General features: G+C 47.9%; 1 protein-coding gene across 1 annotated transcript in view; it reads right to left on the bottom strand.

Annotated features, from left to right (window-relative positions):
- Positions 1-26,362, bottom strand: part of LOC144103806 (synaptotagmin-5-like) — a 90,837-nt gene that overhangs the window by 19,236 nt on the left and 45,239 nt on the right. Inside the window, exon 4 of the mRNA XM_077636507.1 lies at positions 12,581-12,789. Coding sequence (XP_077492633.1) covers positions 12,581-12,789 — 209 coding nt within the window. The remainder of the gene's footprint in view (positions 1-12,580; positions 12,790-26,362) is intronic.

Genomic DNA, 26,362 nt, shown 5'->3' with positions numbered 1-26,362 from the left:
GCGCTGGCCGCTCATGGGTGAAGATAAGACCAAAAAAGCACTCGGAGAAGATTTCTAGAACCAGGCGCACCGCAGCCATACCCCCTCATGCATAACCTCTTTCAGGAAAATAGCGTAATCATCCCCGTATCTAAAAACCTTTGCCGAATAGGCTGTGTCAAGGCGTTCAGCAATTCGCTTGTCAAAGTAAGATAAAAATATCTCACTCAACAAAAGGGCTATGCAAGAGCCAATACAAACGCTACGCTTTTGAATGAAGTTCTTTCCTTCAAAATTGGCAATGGTCGATGAAAGATAAAACCCAAGCATTTCTAAAAAGCAATCTACACTTAATCCGCATGCATTCTAGAAGGCCACAGGGCCGTAGTCATCAATAGTATATTTAAGAGCGCAAAAGAGTTTGTCCTGATGTATAGAATAAAACAGGTCGGCTACGTCTATTGAGAAAGAAAACAAGGATTGATTCGAGCTTTCGTGGTCACGAAGAAATGCTATAACCTCTTCAGAATTCTTTATCATGAACGGGTCCGCTATTCGGAGTATACGCAAAAGTTTTTGTAAAAACTTGGATAAACCCCCTGCCATGTATCGCGCTCTGAAACAATGGCTCTAAAGGGAACGCCTTCTTTTCCTAGATTTGTCAGGTTGTGCCTGTCACACAAGGCCAACGCTAGTTTTTTCAGCCTAGGAGCGCTACACTTCATGGCGGAAAAGTTTTTTGAAACGGCTTCCTTCGCTTTTTACGATAAAGTGGAATAGGTAGAACAGCGAAGCTACGCTCTTTATCTGAAATCAATAAGGCGAGATCATTGTGCTGGAGATAATCGATGGTTTCTCTAACTTGTAGTCGGTCTTTTTTTTTGGCCTTCTTTGACACAAGACAGTTAACACCTTCCGATATGCACCAGCCTATTTCATCTTCAGACATACGCCTAGCTATATCCTTAACCAGGGACAAGAGTTCCACTGGAGAAACCTTAGGCTCAGTGCAGAATTTTGGGGCCATTAGACAACTTATCAACAAATTTCGGCACAGTGCACGGACCGACATAGGAAACTTTTCCTGGTTGAGGATCGACACTTCTTCGACACTCAGGGGCGTACCTGAGCACCGCCGCAGGGAAGAAGCGCAATGCAAGAGACCCGTTGCCATCCCATACTACGACCACATCTCGCATAGCTTGAAAAAAGTGGCTCAAAAGGGCGACGTGCCGGTGGTCTTCGCCGCAACCCAAAAACTGGCCGGCCTATGCAACAAGGTGCAGGGGAAGCACAAGGAAGAATGTGGTATCAAGCATGCAGAAAGATTTGTCCCATGCAAAAGGGGGGTTGTTTACCGTATACCCCTGTACTGTGGCAAAATCTACATCGGACAAACTAGACGTTGTATAAACGTCAGACTTCAGGAGCACCACGCAGTAGTAGGCGCATTGGCGGGGGGAGGGCATGTGGCCGCCCATTGTCGCCACTGCCGTGGTTGCACGCCTCGGTTCCGCGATACCACTATCCTGAATATGTTCGGGTCTAAACTAAGCAGAGAAGTGTACGAGGCCTACTGTATTAAGAAGGAATCCAGCTCGTGTGTCAGCAAATCCTCGGTAAACCTGTCTGATAAAGAGTATTCATATCTAGATAGCATGATATCCGTACACGCCTGCGCGCCAGTGTCATGTGATGATCGTTTGTCAAGTTACAATGTGATTAAGATGATTGTATAAATGTGACGCCGCACTGCTGTAATAAACTAGTTGAATTTCCGCGCTCTGTCCTGTTGGTTCAATCCACGTCCCTTGTCTTTTTTGGGCGGTTCCAAAATGCATTCTACGAGTAGTCAATAACTAGCCCGTCTCTCCCTAATTTACTTCCATATAAGGCCATGAAATACGCTGACAGGCAGAATACATGTACGTGTATGTCGAGGTATAGCTAAACTAGGAGCAGATATACATGGAAAGCTGAACAGAGGGTTAGGGCGAAAGGGCGAAGCGATGCTACGATAGGGCATAACGGGGGTACAACAAGTATGAAGTACGGAGAGTTACATTTGGAAAGGTATAATGGTCGCAGGGCTTGCTGTTCGAATGCTGTTCTGTGCCTAAGGGCAGAATTTCAGTCGGGACTAGAAATAAATGTGAGAGCTGTTGGAAGATTAGCACTAGGTGCCCACGGGAAAACCACAAAGAGGCAGTATAAGGTGATTTGGGCTGGGCATCGATCGAAGCACGGGAAGCTCAGAGTAGAATACTATATGAAGAACGCCTGAGGAAATTGGACAATAACAGATGGACAGATAAGGTGTTGAAATGCATAGGCCGAAAGAGCGTTGTCTCACAGTGCCAGGAAAGGAGTAGAAAGCTAATCAGTAAGTGTGCAGGAAACAATGACGGAGGAATAAAGAGCTTTGAACGACCGGTAAAAACGCAGAAGGTAAAAACTGCATTAATGCAGTAGGAAAACAAGCAGATTCCACAACAGTAGAGAAAATGGAAATGCCACATCAGGAACGAATCGTCTTATGATAACTCAAGAGGCAATGCCCTCTATGCAGCTAGATCAGAGTGTCCTAGAATGCAAAGCTACAAAATAAATTTAATCAAGAAGATGACACATGTGCAGTGTGCCGGGGTAAATCTGAAGAAATGAAACGCCTCGTACTGCAATTTGGAGGCATTCATCCTGACGTCGATGCAGGCCCAGTCACTCTTTGTGAGGCCCTAGGGTTTAGAGATGACAGCGATCTTGGAAATGAATCAGAGGTAGAAGTTAGCAAAAAGCGATAGGAATGTTAGTGGCTCTCAAGCAGGGAGATTCCGTAAGGTTACAAATGCAGCATTAAACTTGTAATAAAAGATTGGCGAATTTATAGACCAACTTGCTACACCGATAGCACGAGTAAAGAAATATAAAGAATGAAAAAAAAAACGAGATAGAGGAAACTGACAGCACCCGGTTTCAAAGGCGACGCTCCTATCTTGCATTCATTGATCTATCCATCCTTCGGAAAGGGCAAACGGGCTATTCACTTTGCGAACCAAAGTTTTCAAACTGGTATGATCTCAAAGCTCTCGCAACAAGGGCTCTGGAGCATTTATGACAGGGAAGATGGGGGGGGGGGGAGTACAAGGGAGGAGGTTTTTTCAGATTTTTTTAAAGTGTTTCTATTAGGTAATTCGGTATTGCTATTTCGTTTTTGCTGTTTGGCCATTCGTTTATTTATTTTTTACCACCGTTTGATACAAGATGAGTGTATATTTACTCCTTCTTTAAGAATGGTAGGAAACTTGGGGTGTTCTCAAACCACGCACGCACCCCACTAAAAATAAAAATGATTGACAACTTTAAAAACGTCTTGCAAGTTGGCTCCCAGAAAGATATTTCCCCAACCAAAATTCGCCGCGTCAGCAAACTCGGTTCGCACATCCTGCCTTGCCCACAAAATGAGTTAGCACGAGTGGAGATGCGTTAGTCGCGCTCCGTTGAATTCCTTTACGAGAAGAGAAATGGGGACATAACCTTAATCTTCATGGACTGAAACTCCGGGCAGTTGTCACCAGATTTAAATATCGCGTGTAAAGGGCAGTAGTTGAAACAGAAGAATGTGGTACCTTCCCGTCATCGGTGCTCGTATCAACTTGTTCCTCGCATTCGCACTTGAGGTGCCTCGATGAAAGAAGTGCGCAACAACGGCATCGTAATTTCACAGATAAAAAGTGCCACTTTCGCAGCAGCTCAGGTGCCAGCTTAAAGAGCCAAAATTGGTGGGACGGCGCTTGAGCGCGATATTCCGCCATCAGCAGAGGGAACACTTGAATATCGCCGGCTTTGATTTGTACTCGGCGCGGCATCATATAGCATGTGGTCGAACTAGTTGGGGAGTGGAGAACATGATCAGCAAACAGCATCTGTTTTGTCGCCTCTGCTTGTGCCCTGCGTGTGCGCGCTGTTTTCTAATAAAGTTAATCGTATAGACGACAGCCAAATGGCTTCTAAGCAGCAGCCTGCTGCCAATAGAGTGCGTTAGCAGGCAGTACGGTAAATAAGCTGACCGCGGTAACTACTGTCGAACAGGCAAACTCGGTTACAGTGCCGACGACACGTTAACGATTAGTTGTGCGGCTGTGTGTCAGCGCTGAACTTCGTAGTAAAGACAGTCGTAAACTCGGCGTTGAAAAAAAAGCACAGAAGGTTAATCTGGATACCTTTTGCACTGTCGGTGCCTAATATCCTGTTCTCCTCATCTAAGCACGGCACACCTTTCTCCTCATGTAGCCGAGGGGCGCTCGTTTCCTGCTACGGAGTGGCATCAACATGGCGGGTGCCGTGCAAGGGACGTCAATGGACTCCAGAACTGTTTTTCCGAGTGCAGGAGCAAGATTTTGAGTTTTATCATTTATTCATTTCATGTTATGTGTGCATAATAAATTTTGTATTTCCTAAATATCTTTTTAATTTGCACTGTTCAAAGGTCTATCTGTCCATGCATAGCAAACTAACTGAAATAGACAGCTTTATAAGTGTACACAGAACGAGTGATAAACTGCACTGAAGAAGTTGGGGCAGAGTCTGTTTCAATTCTGCTAATCTTCCTCATGAATGCGGATCAGACAATCAACGACATTTGTTGCGTTATGATTAGTGTAGATCACCGAAATACAATGCTTTACGACTGGCTACGCAGTAAACTACAAGCAATTGAGCTCCACTGCTTTACATTATTTAATAATGTATTACAGCTGAAGCGGGTGTCAGAAATATGATCCAAACCTGCACAGCTTAACAAGCTGTGGGCTTGCAGTGCACACTGGGGCCCATACGCTCTAAGCAGAAAGGGGTAAAAAAGGGATTAAGCTGTCCTCTAGCATCCTCCCTTCCATGAAAGGAAGTGCCCTAGAGGGCAGCTTACACTCTTTTTACTCCCATATATCCGCATTCATGTTTAGAGTGCACGCAAGGGCGACCAAACGCGATCGGTCTAAATTGCCTTGTAACTGCATTCTGTAGCCAAATTCGTAAAGCTGCTTATGCTCACTTCACTCCATGATTGGCTCGTGCGTGAAGTCATCTAGAATAAGTTTTGCTTGCGGAAATGTTTTCCCCTCCAGCTCCGGAAGGCGTCTCATAGTTGACTCGTCATGCATTGAAGGAAGCAATTTTTGGACTGTGCATCAGCAAGCTTCATACTTTGCTACGTCCTTGTTCTCGTAATTTGTGCTGCTAAAACTAACCCCAGCCTTGCAAACTAACCCGACCTTGCAAAGGCTCTACGCAAAGACATTCCAGAGCGGCAGTTGGTTCCTGTATTACGTCAGTGCAATAAAGAATATTCTCTAAAGTGCCCCTTACGGCTGTACAGACAGAAGAAGCAGTCGCGGACCACGAAACAAGCTTTATATTACACACAACTAAAAAAGAATTAGCTGTGGTGCAACCCGGCTTAACCTAGTAAGGGGAACGAAAGCGCTGCTAGGGTAAACACACGCCACTCGCCATAATGTACCGAACGGCGCCTCACGCGATTTCCGGCAGTTGCGATAGTGCTGTAGGCTCCGCATACGTAGCTGTGGTGAGTCACGTGACTCGATAGTTGCGACAAGCGAGCGTCGTCGGCTCAACGCACGTAGCTGTGGCCAGGCGTGGTTAGTCACGTGGCGTGACGTCAGAGACAAGGCTCTGCACCCTTCGCTCCTTCTGGTTTGAAGGTCGAATTTCATAGCCACATGAACTTCAGCTTTGTACGGGAAGAGTAGAGCTTTCGCTCTAAAAAGGTCGCTTGGTATTTGTAGCGCATTCTTTTGGCTGTATGAAGCGCCTCCTGTTAGTCATGTCGTCTTTTGACACCACACGCCACTGTTATATGATCAAGAGAATTAGTCGGGGTGCATCAGCAGAGCTGTTGCATGCGGGGGTTGGTTTGTATACTACACAAACCAGGTGATGTTCTGCCTCAACATGACGTACGTTGATTAAAGAGACTCCAGGGACGACTTCAGCCAATGCTGGCTTTCAGAAAAACGCAATTCAGTCCATGTTTCTGGCTATGTTGGTGTTTGTTCGACAAGAAAAGAAGGTTCTTGCACTGATAAATTTTAATTTAAAGTTGCTTCTAAGAGTAGGACCTACCGCTATGCGCGCCCCTCCGACTAACTTCGAAAGCAGCTGCGCCATCGACGTCACACTCCTATAAATTCAGTGGCTACAGAGAACATGACACCGAAGAACCATTTGATCTTTGGTCCAGGTAAGAACAAATTCCCGTAATTATTATTGCAGCAACGACGTGTTTCTTGTGGTGCTGGCGTGCTCATGGCAAGTGTGTTCGCTTCTTGCCGATGTCGTTGTTTCACTCAAGCATCTCTTATTATTGGCAGGTGACGTACAGTGCAACCCTGGCCCTAACATGCAAGAGCTTGCCGCTGAAATCCGTAAGATGGACGCAGACATAAATTTCGTCAAGAATGAAAACAAAGCTACAAACGAATCTCTCGCAGCCATCCATGCTAAGCTAGATGCGGTGTTGTTAATCGAAAATACACTCACAGGTGTCGAAGGTAGAATCGGTCAAATAGAGCAAAAAATTGTCTCAGTTTGCAGGACAGAGCGATAATCGTGGCAACAGAAGCAGGCGTTCAAATTTTAACATATACGGCGTAGATGAACCAGTAAATGAAACACCGGAATGACTTGAAAATAAAAAGCAGCTGAAAAGATTAAGAGGAATCTAGGGGCGTCTATTCCTGGCTTTGAAAGAATGCACCGCTTCGCATATATGAAGGAAGGCAAAGCCTGACCTGTGATTCTTAGGCTGCTTAATTTCAGGGACAAAATGAAGGTACTGAAAAACTGCTGAAAGTTGGAAGGATGAAATTAGTCTGTCAGCGAAGACTTTTTGTTTTTGAGTTCGGAACATCAGGACGCAGCATTTTGACAACTGCAAGCCCAACAGAGCCAATAAAGAAGAGGTCTTTTTGGTTTTCGATACATTGAAATAAATGGCCAACTATTTGCCTGGGACGAATAAAGAAAGGCAGAGCGACCAATGAAAACAAACGAAATCGGTTTAAGGCAAAACTGATTCAAGCTCAAACAACGCAAGATGTTACGGTAGTGGGCTTAGACTCAAAAAGCGTTGTTTGTAAGGTAGTTGAGCTAGAAGCCTTCCAGCTTGTTCATGCGCCTAACCTTATCGTTGTCACCAAAACTTGTCTCTCTCCTCTTATATCTAGCAGTGGTATTTTTCCACCAGGATACACTGTTCTGCGAAAAGACAGAGGTTCTCGTAGTGGTGGCGTAGCGATTCTTCTCAAAGACGGGTATCACGCTGTGCCGATGCCAGATGTGGTCAGCTGTGCCGCACTCTGGTGCAAAGTTCTCAAAGTAATAAGGGAGTAATTACTCATTGGCATCCACCGAAGCGCAGCCACAAGGCTACGAAGGAAAGCTATACAGCTTTCTCGGAAACTTCGCAGTTGAAGAAAAATTTCTCCTGGTCCGGGGTTCAAACCCGCGACCACCGCTTCACCGGAGCAGTCGCTCTATCAACTGAGCTAACCGGCACGGCAACCTCATGGTAGGGCGAAAGCGAATTCTTCAGTAACTCGAAGTGGGAACAGTGTTGGTAAAATATTTTAGTGGATACCCCCAAGGTGGAGTAGATTCGTAATAAGGGAGTAATTATTTATTGGCATCCACCCAAATGCAGCCATACAGATACAAAGGACAGCTATACAGCTTTCTCAGAAACTTCGCAGTTAAAGAAAAACCCCGTGCCAGGACGAATTTTTTTAAACTACGAAGTTTCTGAGAAAGCTGTATAGCTTTTTTTTGTATCTGTATTGTTGCGCCTGGGTGGATGCCAATGAGTAATTACTCCCTTATTACAAATCTACTCCACCTCAGGAGATTCCGCTTAAACATTTGACGAAAGTCCCCATAGGCAATCCGGTTTACTAAATAGGAACAATGTACCAGCCTCTGAACTCTAGCCCCCACATGCTACATGATTTAGCTGAATACATGTAACGTCATCTTAATGGCTCACAAACGATCATGCTAGCTGGTGACCTTCGCCGTATATCGTGGGAAACCCTAAAAAAGGAAAGCGTGGAAATTGCCTGTGCGCACCCGCTGCTTGATATAGTTTTTCACTTTGATTAAAAACAGATTGTTCTTCAATTTCCTTGTGTCACTGACAGCACTCAAACCATTCCAGACCTCATGTTTGTTAATAATAGGATTGTAACCGATGGTCTTTCTTGGGAAATATTCGATGGCTCTTCACATCATAAAGCAAGCAAATTCAGTTTGACGTGTTGGCAGAAAGCTGTCGAAGGTCAGTGTATGACTGGGATCACTCAGATTACTTTAGAATTTCTGAACATGTGAAACTTTTTACACCAAATTGGAAGTTCAATATAGTGATTGGAAGGTTTTAGACAATACGCTATGGTTAGTTTTCAAGAACAACGTTGAAAACTACTTGTCAAAATACGTACCAACCAAAGCTAAAACGTGCGAAATGTTAGTCCGTGTATAAAACGACAAATCATGCAATTAAACCGAAAAATTTCCAGGCTAAGCAAACTTAGAAAAAAATAATCGTTATCTGGATACAGCGATAAAATTCAAGACACTTCCATTGAATTAAAGCTAGCCAATAAATTAACAAAACAAAATTACCTTAAAGTTACTCTATTATCAAATCATCAAAATTCGGGCCATACCTGCAAGTTCACACAACCAACGTATTCTGCCGCCGGGTGAAGCTAAATATAGGGCGAAAGAGTTTGATGGCTAGCTTGCATCCGTATTCACCAGTGATAGGGGCGTCATACCTAGCACATGCTCCCACTGCTGCTAAACCACCAGTATATTCAATGAAATATTACTAACAGAATTTGGAATACTGTCATTATTGCTAGCCATTGACTTTAAGAAAGCCAGTGGCCCTGATATTATACCTAAACCAGATTATTCTCAAACATACTGTAATATTCGTGGAAGAAACCAATTTCATCAGCAGCGGGCAACATGAATTCTGAAAAGGCTTGTCAGCTACCACACAATTATTTGAAACCATACCTGACGCCGCCGCGGTGGCTCAGTTGTTATTACGCTCGGTTGCTGACCCGAAAGACGGGGGTTCGATCCCGACTGCGGCGGTCGAATTTCGATAGAGGCGGAATTCTAGAGGCCCGTGTGCTGGGCGTTGTCAGTGCACGTTAAAGAACCACAGGTGGTCGAAATTTTCGGAGCCCTTCATAATGGTGTACCTCATAGCCTGAGTCACTTTGAGGGACGCTTTGAGGAATCATAAACCATACATGACCTCGTCGTAACTATTGAGAAACTGGGGGCAAATTGGCCTCATATTTCTTGATTTGAGCAAAGCCTTTGACTGTTTCACGCCCCAAAATTATTTCATGAACTTCAGTTAATTTCATGGTCTGTGATTATGACAAATTGGTTACAAACTTATATCACAAATCGATTTAAGTTTGTAGAATATGAAGGGCAGCGTTCGGTCTGCGTTGAAGTAGCATCCGGTGTGCCGCAAGGCACAGTTGGGCTCCTATTCTTTTTCTCTCAAACTTCAGTGACATTGCAGATAACATAACTTGTACAATTCGTTTGTTCGCAGACGACTGCATTATTTACAAGGATGTCATGTGTCATGAGGGCCAAGTAATTCTTAGCAACTCACTCGTGCCTGTTTCGGAATGGTGCCAAAACTGGCAAATGATGCTGAACCTTGACAAGACACTCTGTACAACAGTGTCTAAAAAAAAAACCTAATTTACACCTGCGGAGTTGAACGTAGACACATTGGACGAGGAAAAACATTTGGGTATTATAATAGCATTGAATTAAAATGAAACACATTAGTTATATAACATCCAAAGCACTTTGCACACTTTTTTTTATTAAACTTTCGCTCAAATCTGCTTCACCTGACACCAAGTTATTAGCTTACATCTCAGTCGTTGGAAGAAATTGAAAATTGTTTTTTTTTAGGGAGAAGAAACGGCGCAGAATCTGTCTCACATATCGACGGACGCCTGAACCGCGCCGTAAGGGAAGGGATAAAGGAAGGAGTGAAAGAAGAAAGGAAGAAATATGTGCCGTAGTGGAGAGCTGCGGAATAATTTCGACCACCTGAGAATCCTGTGTTCGAATACTGCATATTTGTTGGTTTCCGTCTGCTAAAAATTGTATTGCTGAAATGGAAAGCCTTCGGCGGAAAGCGATAATATTAATTTACAACTAGTACTGTCGTTGCGATTCCTTCACAGAACTCTTGCAAAAAGCCGGTGTTCCAAGCATTCAAAATCGTGATAAATTCCTGTGTCTTAAATTCTTTTTCTTCTCTTAAACGATTCATTCATGATTAATAAATACATAATCTTTTTTAAACGTGCAAATTCAAGAACAAAACATAGCAAGCACTTAAACGAATACAGATCCGAACTACACACTCATATTTTCCTTCTTTGCTCAAACCATTCTAGATTAGAACCTGCTGTCGAATGATGCCGCCTGCAAAGCTGTAGATGCCTTTTTAAACGGCTTGTCAAACCAAGATAGGGAGTGAGTGCTGCGATTTAGACTTGTTTGCTTTTTGTTACTTTTAATATTGGTTTGATTGTAAAAGCGTCTTGATTATTGTTTCATATAATCCAGGGTAAACAGAATGTATGCATTTTTTCAGTCCGTTTACTGCAACAGCTTCCTCCGTGAGGCTAGCGGTGTGTTGAAATAAAATAAGTAAATTACATAAAACACGTGATGTCAATACCGAGAAGACACTGTGGTCACCGACTTTAAATGAATGGCGGTGTAGCCTGCCCCCGGGGGTGCGTGCTTTAAACACTTTCCTTACACCGATGCAGTTTGCTTGCTGAAACGGTCATTAGTCTTAATATATTAGTTAAGAAATGCCCGTATGTGTTTAAAGCAGTTTCTTCTCAGCTGCGGGCCAACTGAAATCTGTCCTCCGGCGTGGGTCAGCAACAAGGCTAATAAACGAACGAAATGATGGAAGGTTTGGTATGATCGGATTTTGGCCGCTACAGTTCTGGTCGTTGAAGTTTCTTCGTTATCCGTTTTTAACTTTGCTCATACTTAGGCCGCTGCTAAGGACCGAAAGAGTGCTTAGAGAGAGGTCGTTGGTTGGCTACAGTAGTGAAGAGCGTGGTGTGGATGGTAATAAGAGCGAGATAATTTGATCTCAAGGTACCTACAGCCGGCCACTCGAGAAAAAAATTGTCCACATCCTATTGGCGAAAAGGCTAACTAGAAGCTTGTGTACATCAACAATGAAGTTCTTGTGGCTGCGGTTACGCACATGAGGGTAGAATCATCCTGTACAGGCTACTGCCCTATAGTTTACGAGGGGCAAAGAGACACAATACCTAACAGGCGCTGAGCATCGCGATGACGGCCACCTTAATAAAGCACGCTTCGGGGCATTGTTTAGTTTCAAGAAAAGACGGCCACCTTGGCAAGTAATGTATCCCTAATTAAGAGAGACCGATTTAGAAGTTTACCCCATGCTTCTGGACCGCACTGCGTGTGTGTTTGCGCGCCACCAGTGTTCCTGACCAACAGAGAAGCAGGTGCTCCTTAAGCATGCCAGTGCTTCCTTCGCCGCACGTGTGCAAGACGCATCGCAAGTGTGCAACCTCGATCTTTGTGCATATTGAATCTTTTCAAACTTTCTTATTTTCTCTCACCCCGCCACTGGAGGACCCTAAATAGGTATTCATGTAAAGGAGGAATAAGCCATTTGATACTATGTACCTACCATGCCCGCTGTGTCACTTTGTCGCTTGTAAACTTTATTATTGTAAACGCTGTTATCGTAAGTGCAACAACGTGTACAAGAAGTGACGCCTATAACGGAGAATCCTTATTATGTTTAGCCACCGCTTCAATATATGCACGGTTCCTGTAGAAGGCCCAGCTTCGAATAGGCACAGCGCAGCCCGGTGAGCCAGCTGTCGTGTACAGTAGTGGGAATTCGAGAGGGAAGCGAGGAAAGAAGCAACGAAAAACTTGGGTGGGGTTACGATTCCCCTTTTAATTGTAGAAGGCAAATAGCGTTATCGGGTCGCGTTCGCACCGCCCCCTCAACACGCACATAACGGCATAATTTCTTATTAGCACACTCATAGTTACTCATGTACGGGTCAGTACGTGTCTCTAATGCAGTTCACCAAGTCAAAGACCACGACGGCTTTCATGACTGTGCCCAATGGGTAGCATGCTGTCTGTCAGTTCGAAGATCCTGGTTATGCTTCCCACCAAATCTAAATTAACCCAATTTCAACTCAATTGCTCTTTTCTTCTTGCAGGACGCACCCCGAGAAATTTGGCGCCAATCCCAACATTATTTGACCTATTGGTGAAGTTTATTCTTTGCTTCCATCGGGACTTTTCCCTCACGGTCAGTGACGGCGATGCCGCCACACCAACAACGACAACGACGACGGCCTGTTTTATGCGTAATGTGCCATTTTGTGAGGAAAACAACAACACGGTACACTTAGCGCCATCGCATTAAAAAAAAGCGGCTGTGACGTGCCTGGAACAGTAGCGTCCTGGAGGGCACGTCGTCGAACGAGACGGGGAACTTGAAGGTCTCGTCGAAGAGCGGGTCGGTGGAGCGACGGCGCATCAGGGCCTGCCGCTGCTTGCTGTCCACCTCGGGGAGCAGTGTGACCCGGACGCACGGCTCGCCGAAGCCTCTTCCGCCGAGCTGCTGGTCCTGCCGGGGCCCGCCAAGGTCCATGGCTGCGAAAGGGGGTGTTGTTAGCCATGCTTGGAACCAACCCGCCCGCGCTGGCCGCAGCGGTCTCCAATTACGACGTTGCGTAGTACATGGATTTCACTCCACGTTGCAAAAAATTTGGCCGACATTTAAGCTCCGCCTTAAGGGTGTGGACCAATGGCGTTAATGGGTCTCTTAAGTGGCCTGGGGCTACCTTTGCAAATCACTTCGTAGACACGGCCGCCGTTTTTTGTTTTTCTTCTTTACTGCCTTTAAATCTTGCTTGTACTCTTAGCTTTTCATTTATTCATTCCATTTCAAATTAATTTTTTATTCACCACAAGACACAAAAGGCCTTCCTTTAAATAAGATCAGAGAATGTGCCTTCTAGGGGTAGCATATTTAATTTGCGACCCAATTGTCCCGGGCTCGATTCCCATCTCAGCCCAAGTTAGTTTTCTCCGTGATTAATTTACGTCAGATTCTCACATGCAACAATAACACTTTGCTAATGTTGCGACCTCCAAATAAGAATTTGTCTGAGGTTTTACTGAATTTCATTTCCGTGTGACGTCACTACCGAGTAAATCATCGATCAATGGGAATTTCGTCCTCACACCCTCGGGGTTGCCGCCGTACGTGCGCTCTAACGCTATCTGCAGTGGTCGCAATCGCTCCGGGGCTTTCCACAACTTGGCGAGCCTTAATGGATGCTCTAGGTTGGGCACATAACAATCCCCAGTAATTCCTGCTGCAGAATTGATATCGTTGATTCGTTCAATTCTGAAGTTATTTTGGCTGACAACGAAGTTCGTAATAAGGAGGAAATTACTCATTCACATCCATTGGTATGGGCGTAGCTCACTGGCCTAGCTTTCATTTGTTGCCGTATGGCTGCGCTTTAGTGGGTTTCAATGAGTAATTTCACCATTATTACAAATCTACTCCACCTTGGGGGATTCCCCTAAACATTTGACCAACACTGTTCCCAGTTCGAGTTATTGATAAATTGGCTCTGGCCCTACCTTACGCTTGCCGTCCCGGTTAGTCCTCAGGTGGTACAACGACTGCTCCGGTGACGCGGTGGTCCCGGGTTCAAACCTCAGACCAGGGCGAAATTTTCTTTCATTGTGATGTTTCTGAGAAAGCTGTATAGCTTAATTTCGTAGCCGTATGGCTGCGCTTAGGTGGACGCCAACAAGTAATTCTTTCCTTACTGCAAATCTACTCCACCTTGGGGGATTCCTCTAAACATTTCACCGACAGCGAAGTTTGCACTCAAAGCTTCCGCTTTCTGCACGAGGTTTGCTAAAGCGTGTTGGTAGGTGCAGTGTCACGACCTACGCAGCACGCAAGCATCGCGCAAATAACCTTCGGCCAGTTGCAGGTGTCAGTGAGATCTGCACCTGTTTTGAGCAGCCTCTTTGAGAACCCCCACATGCTATCTTTCCCAGCCATTTAAATCAAACGAGAATTTTAAAACGTAACTTTGATTAACGCGCTCATGATGGAATTCGCAAAAACTGACGCAAATGGCTGCTTGTCATAAACTTCTTGAAAATGAAACCGAAGATATCCATAGCTGCAAAAACTGTCGACTTTCTTCCAGGTCTTCAGCAGAGCAAATCAGAAATCGCGGTATAAAAAAAAGAAAACGTTATACCGCCACCATTTATGCATTGGTTCTGGTGGTAGTAGGGGATTGAGAAAGACTGCTCACAAATATGTTTACAAAGTAAATTGCCTAGAACAAATTGCCGCAATTTCTTCGTCAGAAAAAGGCATGGTCCCTTTTGTTCCCATTACGCTGAAAGAGTTTAAAGTATGTACGAAAAAATAACTCGATCACGATTGCAATTTTTTTTAGGACACTGCCCGTCGTCCGTCGAACGATAAACGAGCTGTTAGCCAACTATGAAACTTTCTTCTTCTCCAACTTAGACGATAAACAAGCAAACAATCACCCTGCTACTCACCTCCAGTATTATCTCGCAAATCGATTCACAAAACAAGGTTCGCGCCTTACCGGCTTGTTCTCGATAATTCACTTTTCATTCTTTGTGTAACCGCAGCGGCGGCCACGTGTTGAGAATCCGCCTCGTATGCGAAAGGTGCGGGCCGCCGGTTACCCACCGGTGATACAAAGGCTACAAGCTTTCCCCTTGGCCTGGTGCTCGGCTTGTCGTGAAATGCTTGGGAAATGGGTCTTTGACCCCACGTTGAGTAATCGAAAACACATTGTGCCATGGCGCTATTTGGCCACATATGCCCTTGCATCATAAAAATCCATCATCATCATCATTCTTTGTGCTGATTTTCAAGAGAGATCATGATATATCTTCTCCCCTGGCACAGGGGTAAGGTGGGCACCTTAATTTTAGCGAGGATACACTAGTAAAACCACTGCGTAAGTCTTAGTTTGAAGGTAGTAACGGCCATTATACAAGGTACCGTTTAGAATCACGTGATGTGAAAAGGGCATTGTTTCCAATCCTGCATTTTGACCGCAGAGTAACAGCGGGGTATCAAGAGGCGTTAGAATAACGGCTGCCACTTAGTGGACACCGAGCTCTTTGATCACATCAGTTGGAAAGCTCCTCCTCGAAACCTGACTAGACCAAGCAGCCACTTTCCGAAGGCTAGCAGATGGCGGCGCCATCTGGAAGCGGCCGATAAGATTCATCAGCGTTTGGCGCGATAGCTATCCGAAAAGCTAAACTCTTTTGTTTGTTTTGCTTAACAGACTATTATATTATGGCGTTCTTGTTACTCGTCTGCTTTATTGGTTTTCTTGCCAGGCGCTAGCACGATTGTTACAACCTCGGAGATGGTAACCTAAGCGTAGTTTACGTTACTGTGACGGGTGTCACGACAGAATTAAAAATTGGCAGTGTATTAGCTCCGCTATGCCAGTATATACGTAGCGAGAGCTGCAGTTCCCCCCTCGTTACACATGTCGAGATTGTTCCGGGGCCCTCCACTACGGCACCTCTTTTTTCCTTCCTTCTTTAACTCCCGCCTTTATTCCTTCCCTTACGGTGCGCGGTTCAGGTGTCCTCCGATATTTTAGACAGATACTGCGCCATTTCCTTTCCTCTAAAGCAAAATTTTCATAAAACGCCGGTGCACTTTGATGTGATCCATGCGACTGGCGTGGAGACCGACACCCGAACCGAACCGCGGCTGTGAGGGAAGGAAAGCGAAACAAATTGATTTTAAGGAAAGAATATTACATATCTCGCCTATCTCAAATATCTCAGTGGACCCCCGAACCTCGCCGCAAGCGAAGGAAATTGAAGTTTTAAGAAAAGAAAATGAGCTTGTCTCTGACATCATGCGCCGCGCACGTGCTGCTCCTCTCTGGTTTCGCGCATGCGCACTATCGTCCTCGCAGGCTCACGGCGAAATGCTCGACTAGGTAGCGCATTGTAGCTGTCGCTACAAAACCTCTGAGTTTTGGCGGAGCCACACCGCTGGAATTCAATACCTTATTGGACGTTTCGAAGTTGGTACCGTGCAAAGAGCTTTTAGTAGAAATGCGGATATGTGTTTGGGAGGGAACCAGCCGCTTTCTTTTAAGAATCAGTATACTTGGACCCTATGGTTGCGTGTACTGCACTGAGTAAGGTAGTTAGGCAAGAGAGAAATTTTATTGCTTTTACAGAGTAACCTTTTTGGGGTGAACAGCGTCGACCACAACGTCCGCATAGTACCTTGTGACCAAAAACTCTGGCACCTCTGGATCGCCCGAGGCGAAAAGGCTGTGAGTGTTTCAAAGGCACCTAACATGCGGCAAGAACGCATTCACAAAAAGGAAACCACAAATGCAGCATGACATTCCTGAAGACGAAGAACAAAGAGAACGACATCCAGCTGGTGGCCTATCCCCTCAGCTTGAGCAGCGGTTTCCGTCTGAGCTCTGTGGCACTGCAGCTGTTCGGCGCTCCGGCAATAAACCCCCAGTCCGTAACAGCTTGGTGGAGGTTTGGGGTGCGCCTTCACGCTCGATGCAGCTTTAACCGTGGGAGCTTCACCGGAGACGCCTCCTCGCTGGTCTCCCACCTGCTTCAGTCAGGGTCCACGCGTGGCTATGTGGCTCCCTCAACTCTGGGCACAGCCAAGCAGTTGTATCGCGGGCCCTGATTCAGTGCTAGTCAGGACGGAGAATACGTTGGCGAGTGGCTATCCAATTACCAAATGCGTTTATTTTGTGTTTAGAAACACTTGAACCTTGGCGCAGGTATGTAGCTCTTCGGAAGCGGTGCAATTGCGTGTGGGGTCTAAAGAGAAAGCCTGAAAAATAAGTACTGCACCGCATGGTTGTAGCCCTGATGCCTTGCTTCCAGCGCCGTCAAGCGTATTTACAAAGTGCAAAGCCTCAATACGGCCTGTCACTATGCGCACGAATGGTTCCAGGTATCATTGGCACTCCGACGGGGCGCTTCCGTCAGTCTGTTTGAAGCGTGGGAAGAGTACGAATGCGTCCTTGCCACGATTACAGCACTACTCTTAGTTCTTTCCGTCAGTCTGTTCAAACTGGTCGATGTGGAGCGAGACATCCAGGACTTCGGAATCTTACAGAGGCGTGAGGGCCTGCAGTTAGCTCCCGAGACCCGCCGCATTTTTCGGGCATAATGATCATTAATAACCAAAACTCAATCTCAGGAATGGTACCCGGCGCGTACTATAGGCATGCTTCACGCGAATTTCTGCGCGCTGAGGTGTTTGTGTTCCCGGTAACTATTGGTTCTTCATGAGGTGTTTCAAAGACACTTGAATTAAATGTTTCGGTCGGAGCGAAAATCTTATTTTGGTTTCTACGAAGGCAATCTGATATGCTGTATTTACTCGCAAATAGGACGGATGTTTTTTTTCAAAATCCCGCTTTCCACATTCCGGGGTCGACCAATACGCGAATCATGGCTTGGACGTAGCGCAAAACCAGCTGCAAACGAGAAAAGTAATAGCACACGCCAAAACACGACTACAAAGAGCCTTAAAACCTCGCCGCCTTCGAGTCAGACGGCAGTTGCTTTTACCGTTAAGATTCAAAGGTTTCAAGCGCCAATTGTTTTAATGCGGAAAGATTACTAGCACCATTACAAGAAATATCAGTGAAGTGTGTGTGTACTCGCACGTGGCAAAGAAAATACCAGCGATGACAATAAAAATGTAGTGACGTTCTCAAGCGGCCGCATGACGCACACAACAATCTTAGCACTGCCACTTGAGGCAATCCTATACATGCCGGTCGTGCGTATATACTCGCCACTTGCAATGTGGCGCCAGTTTTCCTGACATTCGTACGAAAATTGTTGCCCCAGTGTTTGTCCCTTGAGCAGGGCATGTAATGCGAAGGCATGATAACTGCTGGTTCTCAAAGGGACTCTGAAAGGGGCTCTGAATATTTTTGCGGTATGTCTGGGACGTTATAGGAAGCCGCTTCACAAATATCCTCCAGCAGGAATTTTTAATCCCTTTTGTGGAAACTGAGTTATATGTAATCAAAATTTGAAATTTTGAGTCTTCGCGCATTTACCTCTCATCTCTACACTTTTTGCGAGCTTAAGTGTCGCTCTCCTCCACCGGTCCACTGAATCGGCCCCTCCGCCGGCTGCGGACGCGCGCGGGAATTCCCCGCTGGGCGGAGTTTGCTCTGCGTCCAATGATAGCACTCCGCTGCTGACGCAACGAGTGCTGCACGACTCGCTGCGAAAGCCCGACACCCGTGGTCACCGCGAGGCGCGGAAGCGGGAGTTTTGAAAAATTTATTGTGAGAAGGAAGAGGCTGTAGGAGGCCGGCAGGAACGGATGGTGACCGCTTGCGACGCTGGAAAGATACACAGGAGGATATGTATTTGGCGACGCTAGTAGAGAGCCCAGGCCAGAAGTATCGGCTCTTGATACGGTCATAGGTCTTCAGGTGACCGAAATGACCGGCAGAGGCGTCGTCGTGGTAAGCCTGCAAAACTTGAAGACGAAGGGAGCGAGGCACAACGGGAACCCCCGGTGACCCGTAGGGTGGCAGGTTAGCGGTAGAGTGTGCCGTGCTGAAATCTGAACTGGCGAAGCTGGCGGCGCGAGCGACTGTTGGGTGCCGCTGATTGGCCTCGGAGACGATCGATGATAGTGCGGCAGTATGGATCAGCCAGCTGATGGGAGGGCAAATCGGCGTGGACGGCGACTGGTGCAACCACAATGGGTACACAATCCAGAGGGAGGTCGGACGCCTGAGGTGAAGGGCACGTTGTTGAGGGGGCCGCAGCGTGAGTCCGGGAGTCAGGCGACGGGCATCGAGACAGGGCGTCAGCATCGAGGTGTTTTCTCCCGGATTTGTAGGTGATAGTGAAGGTGTACTCCTGAAGACGTAGCACCCAGCGACCCAAACGGCCGCACAAGTTCTTCAGTGTCGACAGCCAACAGAGCGCGCGATCGATGATCGGTGATAATGGTGAAGTGACGGCCGTACAAGTAGGGGCGAAATTTCTGGATTGCCCAAACAACGGCGAGACACTCTTGCTCTGTTATGGTGTAGTTACGCTCAGCTGTAGTAAGAGAACGGCTGGCATACGCTACAACCTGCTCTTGGTTGGCATCGTTGCGTTGTAAGAGAACAGCGCCAAGGCCTTGTCCACTGGCGTCGGTATGGAGAATGGGGGGGCTGCCTCATCAAAATGGCGAAGCACAGGCGTTGAAGTGAGCGCCTGCTTGAGGGCTTAGAAGGCCTCTTCGCAATCAGTGGACCACAGATAATGCGTCTCAGAAGTCAATAGCTTATGGAGGGGGGACGCTATGGATGCAAAATTATGTATGAAACGGCGGAAGTAGGACGCTAAGCCCAGGAAGCTGCGAAGTTCTTTCAGGCGCTGGGGGCGAGGAAAACTGAGGACAGCGGCAATTTTTTCAGGATCAGGTCGGATTCCGGCCTTACTAACGATGTGGCCGAGTACTTTGATGCTGTTGCTGGCAAAGTGGCACTTTTTGGTATTTAAGTGAAGACCGGCTTTCGCAAGGCACGTGAGAACTCCGTTGAGACGGTGCAAGTGCTGGGAGAAGTCGGACGAAAAGATGATAATGTCGTCCAGATAGCAAAGGCAGGTCTTCCATTTCATGCCCCGTAGGACGGTGTCAATCATGCGCTCAAATGTGGCCGGGGCTTTGCACAGTCCGAAACGCATCACATTGAATTCGTGAAGACAGTCCGGGGTAACAAATGCGGTCTTCTCCTTGTCTGATTCGTGCATAGGGATTTTCCAATAGCCCGAGCGGAGGTCGCGGCTTGAAAAGTACTCAGCGCCTTGGAGGCAGTCCAACGTGTCGTCGATGCGAGGGCGCGGGTAGACGTCTTTATGGGTTGTCTTGTTAAGGGCACGGTAATCCACGCAGAAACGAATTGAGCCATCTTTTTTACTGACGAGAACGACAGGAGATGACCAGGAGCTTGTAGACGGTCGAATGATGTGGCGCGAAAGCATGTCTGCAACCTGGTCCTCAATGATCTTGCGCTCAGAAGCGGAAACGCGGTACGGACGGCGCCGTACAATAGCTGAGCCGTCCGTCTCTATGAGATGGGACGTTACAGAAGTCTGGCCTAAAGCGGACGTGCACACATCAAAGGAGTTCTGGTGGGTCATAAGAACTTCTAGTAAGGCTGTCGACTGCTCAGACGTAAGGTCAGCGCTGATGGCGGCTGCGAGCGCAGAGGAAGAACACGGAGCGGGAGTGTCAGCTGGTAGCACAGCACATGAAACCGGGTCGGTGTCGAGAGGGACAGGTTTACCCTCAAACAGGAAACCAATAGTAGCGCCTTTGGGTAGTAACATGGACTGGCTGGTAGTGTTCAGCGCCGTGATGACCGCGCAACCACGGACGAAAGATGTGAAGCAAGAGGCAAGAGCGATGCCTTGGGAGGTCCAGCATGGCGAAGGCATGACTAAGGCATCGCCGTCAAAAGCGAAGTCTAAAGTTGCAAGGATGAGCTGTTCACGGCTAGGGGGCAGGGCGAAGTCAACAGCAGCGACCACACGTGGTGGCGAACAGTCAGACGAGGGTGTCAAGTCTGGATCTGCTATGTGGATGAGGCGGTCGTTGCAAGAGATGAGGGCAGAAGACGACGACAAAAAGTTCCACCCCAGGATTATCGGATGAACGCAGGATGGGAGGATAACGAATTGAATATGATAGCACTGGTTAGCGATGAAAACACGCACAGTGCATTGGCCAGTGGGGTGGATGAGCGTGCCGTTGGCTCCACGGAGAGGCGAACCGGTGTATGGAGTTGTGACTTTGCGCAGGCGGGAACACAGGGCAAGGTGAATGACGGAGAAAGCGTCACCCGTGTCTATGAAAGCTTGAGTCCACACCCCTTCAACACACACTGTCAACATATTCGACGGGCGGTCAGGAGGAATTTTAGAGTTCGCACGGTAAGCAGCTTTCCCTCCCAAAACTGCTTCGTTTAGTTTTCCGGGCTAGGAGAGAAGGGCTGCGAGGCGGGACGAAGAGGTGATGAGCGGCGAAAAGGTGAAGAGGAGCGGCGGCGAGTAGAACGGGAGGACCGAGTGATATCCTGGGAGTTTGGAGGCGATGGGGAGCGACGGTAAATTTGGGAGAACGGCGAGGTGGAAGTATCAGGCTGGCGCACAGGTGCACGTTCGAAAGCAGCATAACCGCGTCGTTCATCTTGCTGTCGCCGGCGACAGACGCGTGAGACATGACCGCGGATCCCGCAGTAGTAGCAAGTAGGACGGGGAGTACGCCAGGCTCAAGCATAAGGCGTTGCTGGAGGACACGGAGCCACGGCAGCCACGTGACCGCAGACAGGCTTTGGAGTAGACGTAGGGACCGGGGCGGGTGGCCTCGAGGCAATGTCGGCATAGGTGGGCGGGCGAGAAGGTGTCTGAGGGGTGGCAGGGGCTACGGAGCAGGTGAAAGCGGCCAGCTCATCTTTGATGACGCTCCGCAAGTCAGGAGTAGCAGGCGGGATATTAAAGGTGGGAGGGCCGAGAGTGGTGGGCTGCCCGTAGAGTTCCTCGCGTATCAGGGCACGGATGACGGAACGGAGGTTCCCATCGACGAGGACGCTGCCATCACTGAGGTCTGGCTGAAGGCGGCATGACTGCAGCTCATCCAGGCGCTGGCATGTGGAGGTAATGGCAGATACGCTGGAGGGGTTCTGGGCTATCAACGCGTTGAAAGCAACGCTCCCAATGCCCTTAAAAATGTGGCGAACGCGCTCCGACTCAGGCATGTCAGCACTAACGCGGCGGCAAAGAGCAAGAACGTCCTCGATGTAAGATGTGTAGGACTTCCCAGGCTGCTGAAGGCGCGTGGCAAGCTTCTTCTTGGCTAGCTCAGAGCGGCCTGTCAGCGTGCCGAAAATTTGCCGCAGCTGCTGTGTGAATGTATGCCAGTCGGCGATGTCATCTTCGTGATTAAAAAACCACGTCTTTTCGACGTCAGTCAAGTAAAAGACGACATTCAGCAGCTTGTGGGAGTCATCCCACCGGTTGAACGTACTGACCCTGGTGTAGTTGTCGAGCCAGTCGTCGACGTCGTCGCCACGAAGTCCAGCGAAGACCTGAGGGTCGCGTTGACGGCTGGTGATGGTCCAGGCTGGGGCAGCCGCAGCAGCCGGGGAAGGCGACGGGGGTGAGCGCGTTCCGTTGCCTTCCTCCATACCTGAGGGCTGCAGACGCAAAAGACGGCCTGATCGGAGCTCCGGGGAGAGCGAAAGACGGGTCCGAAGCGAGAGGTAGGGGATACGAATAGCACCTCCACCACTTGTGAGCCACCGCTTGCACAGGCGTCTTTTATTCGGGAACAGCCGGGCACAAAGCGCGCTCCCCGGAGCCCAGGAAAGCGACGATGATGATGATGGGGATATACAGATGAAAGAGGTGAAAGTTCGCGCAAAGCGCTCACAGTATAGTAAATTATCGGCTCGCCTTTGAGTCTTCTACGCGGCATGAACGCTCGGTCGCCTGTACTCTACATAATGCAAGCATTTCATGCCAACTTCAAACACCCTTTACAGGGACCCTTTACGGGGCACGCAGTGTTTACCAAGAGAAGGCAAGCGTAGCAGGGGGCGGTAGAAGGTTAGGTGGGCGGATGAGGTTAAGAAGTTTGCAGAGATGCGGTGGGGGCCGCAGCTCGCAAATGACAGGGTTAATTGGAGAGACATGGGAGAGGCCTTTGCCCAGCAATGGGTGCAGCCAGGCTGATGATGATGTTGACGAAAGTTTGTCCTACAGCCTTCCTGGTGGTGTCATACGACCTCTCATTGCATATAGCCTACATGTGCTATTCAAGTTGGAGGCGAGCTTGGGACCAGATTCGAACCGACGACATGTGCACCTTCAATATTATGAATTCGTGGACTGTTCACCTGTTCCCTTAAGACGCAGCTTAGTGTCCACCGAGATTGGAGACAGTCGCTGCACCATTCCCTTCGCTCAAAAATCAGTTTTCACACCACAATTGTAATGCAACCGTTCGTCGTAGAGCGCTACGAATGGTGTCAAACGCGCATTCTCCCTCACGGTATGTGTAGGATGGATTCGTCGAGATGCCCACCCTACACTAGCTTTGGTGGATGGAGCAAGTGACAACTCAGCCCCTCCACGTGCCCTTCAAGCGGCCCCAACCTCTCCGGAGACAACACTCCTTCAAGAAAAAGAAAACGTCCGGCGCGTCACGCGAGCACTTCTCCCACCTCAGGAATCCACCTCTGTGGCGCTTTTGCGAGCTGGGAAGAGGTCTTGCTTCGAAGGTTACGCCTCCGTGTCGCCCTCACCCCAGCGGTAACCTGGCCGTGGCCGACACAGTATTAATGACCGTTCGGTGAATCCTGCCTCTTCTGTCCCGTTCCTGTCTGCGAGGTGGACACTAAACACTTGCTTTGAACTTGACCCTCTTTGCATGCTGTCCGGCAGAAACACCAGCTCCGGTGCGGACCGCCCACAGGCCGTCCACCGGATGTGGAATAATGGATTTTTGGGCCGCACCGCCTGACATTACGGGGCGTCCTTCGAGAGAGCAGTTTGTATCTATATTTGTAAATACTACTTTATGCCAGCAGGCAGAGTGTTGCAATAAGAAAATTGTGTGCATGTGTGTTGTTGGGTGTCAGTGCTCTCGGGGAGAGTAACGCTTTCGCATTCACATAAGTAAGCAGTCTTAAGTGTACCTGCCTAATTTTTTTCAGGAAGAGCTGTGGAAAAGTTTGGTAGTATAAGACCGATGCCATCGACACAGAGGAAAAGAAATTGTGTAATGAAAAGCAGAGATTTTAGCCGGCGTGTAAAAATCGACAATATCGTACTTTCCGTGGAGAAGGGAATTAGTGGAGACCGGTGCGAAGATAACCGTACAGGCCCACCGATTCATCCCTTCGGCGACTGCGCGCTTCGGAGGCCTCCTCGCAAAAACAAAACTACTCCTCAATACTTCACCAACTTTGAGCAAATGGTTGAAGTGTTGTAGTGAGAAAAGAGTCCTAGGCCACCAGAACGTATCCCAGAGTCTTCAAAAGATTTTAAGCGAGCCGCTGTCATCGGCGTGAAGGCGTCCAGAAACTGAGCAGGGCCACACAGAGTTCGACGTGTAAGAGAAACGTATGACAGCTACAGTTGAAGGCAGCAAGAGTGCATTTTGCGTGCAATGCGAACGACAAGCATTGCCTGCAGCCATGGAACGGGTTACTGCCTTAACGCATGAGATCGGCTGTACTGAAATCGGACGTTAAGGGTGTCTCCAGAACTGAAATGACGCCATGACGTCTCGCGTTTCTTCAGGCATTCCGAGGAACGAAGCGTGTTCGCGCTCAGCGCAGTGTGCCTAACCGGCGATGGATTTCTCACGACATGCCGCCGCCGTTACGACATGAGGTCCGCTATGGCGGTCTCATTAAGGATTTTTATAACAGGGGGACCCTATACGTACGGGGGATATGGTAATCGAGAAGTGCCAGCAGGCATGCGCAGAACGCTAACACCACTTGGATTATCGTTCCGCGCTTGCGCTCCGCTATTCCCCTATCTCCTTAAGCGACAAGGTCCCCCTATTCGAAAACTCGCTATTGGCTATTGATTACACCGTTGATTGCAAATTGGCGGCTAGGAGCTTCCGTTTCAAGAATAATGCGAGGTTTCAATTTTTTTTCTCAGTTGTCATAGTTGGGGGCTGGCCTATATGGTGTATCAACCAATATGCGAGTAAACGCTGTACTTTTATTGCTCTCCTAATCGACCAAGGCCAGAATCGAATCTAGTTTACTGTATAGCATAGTTGAGGGGCCAGACGACGCCGTTCCAAATATGCAGGAAAACAGCACAGGACAATCCGGCTATGGCCCACTTGGCTAGATCGCTCCCACCGCTGATAGACGGCACAGCACTTTTACACTTCCGGCGAAACTCGGCCCCGCGCGACGGATAAAAAAAATAAAAGTTTACCAGCTTAGCACATTAATCAACGAAACTGATTTGCATTAGAGGTGCGAAATGGCAGCACTGTTTTCACATTTCACAGGCGGCAGCCCGGTTGGGCATCTCACAGGCCCGTTTGGGCGTCTCTATGGTGACGTGCATACTAAGCCTCCTTCCAATTTCAATCATCGGTTCAAACGCATTCCCGGCACACTTCACAGACTCCAGGCCTCGCTTGGATGAAGCCAATTAGGCACCCTAGCTCCCAGTGTTGTCTTATTCGCCGTCTCTACCCTTCGTTGGTTTTGAGGAAAGGAAAAGCGCATAACCGGCTCACAAGGTCAGTGGACGCGTCAATCACGGTTTGAGGTGGCGACGGCGTCTACCTAGAAAATGAGGCCGCTATGCGTCTATCCTTTTCTCAAAATCAATGGCGGGTTTAGACTGCAATTAAAACAAGACCAGGACTCTGCGCTGTCGCCGCGCCAGCCTTTCGTCCTTCCCCATGTAACGCGTGTTACGCTTAACTCTAGCATCGGCCTTGCAGTTGTATCCCCTAGCTTTGGCTCTTAAATTAGCCTTTCACAGGTTTTCGCTGTGAAAGGGTTCCGCTACTGCGCGAGTTCTTCCGTGGAAGGATGGAGGGAAATGTACCGCAGCAATCGACACATTCCAAAATATTTTTTATCCCAAACCAGGTAAAACCCTCAGAAAAGACAATTTACGCTCAATCTCGCTAATCTCTTGTGCAGCAAAATTGCTAGAGCCCGTGGCTCTCAAAATACTAATCTATGTCATGGATGACAACACCTTTTACTCAAAGTGTGAGGGTGACAACAACACAATGCTAGTTTTCCGTCAGCGCCTTTCCACGCAGAAAGGCATGCTTCAAATCTCCACCGAAATCCTTGACCCACAGTTGTCCATGTAACCCAATGTCAAGTTAGCCTGGGATGTTTCTAAAGCGTTCGATAATGTTGCACATAAGGCCATCTTCATCTCTCTAAGTACTTTAAACGTCAGAAAAATAATGTGTGACTATCTAAGAGCCCTCCTCGCCGACTCAATGCTCGAACAACTCGACTCCGTGGAAACCAACCCCCTTAACTCACGCTGCACCCGCACCCCCCAAGGGGCGGTTATCATCGTTATCATCAGCTTGACT

The sequence above is a fragment of the Amblyomma americanum genome, chromosome 9 (genome assembly GCF_052857255.1).
Source record: "Amblyomma americanum isolate KBUSLIRL-KWMA chromosome 9, ASM5285725v1, whole genome shotgun sequence".
Lineage (NCBI taxonomy): Eukaryota > Metazoa > Arthropoda > Arachnida > Ixodida > Ixodidae > Amblyomma > Amblyomma americanum.
Note: the sequence above shows the minus strand (reverse complement) of the source record. Positions and strands in the feature narration are given on the sequence as shown.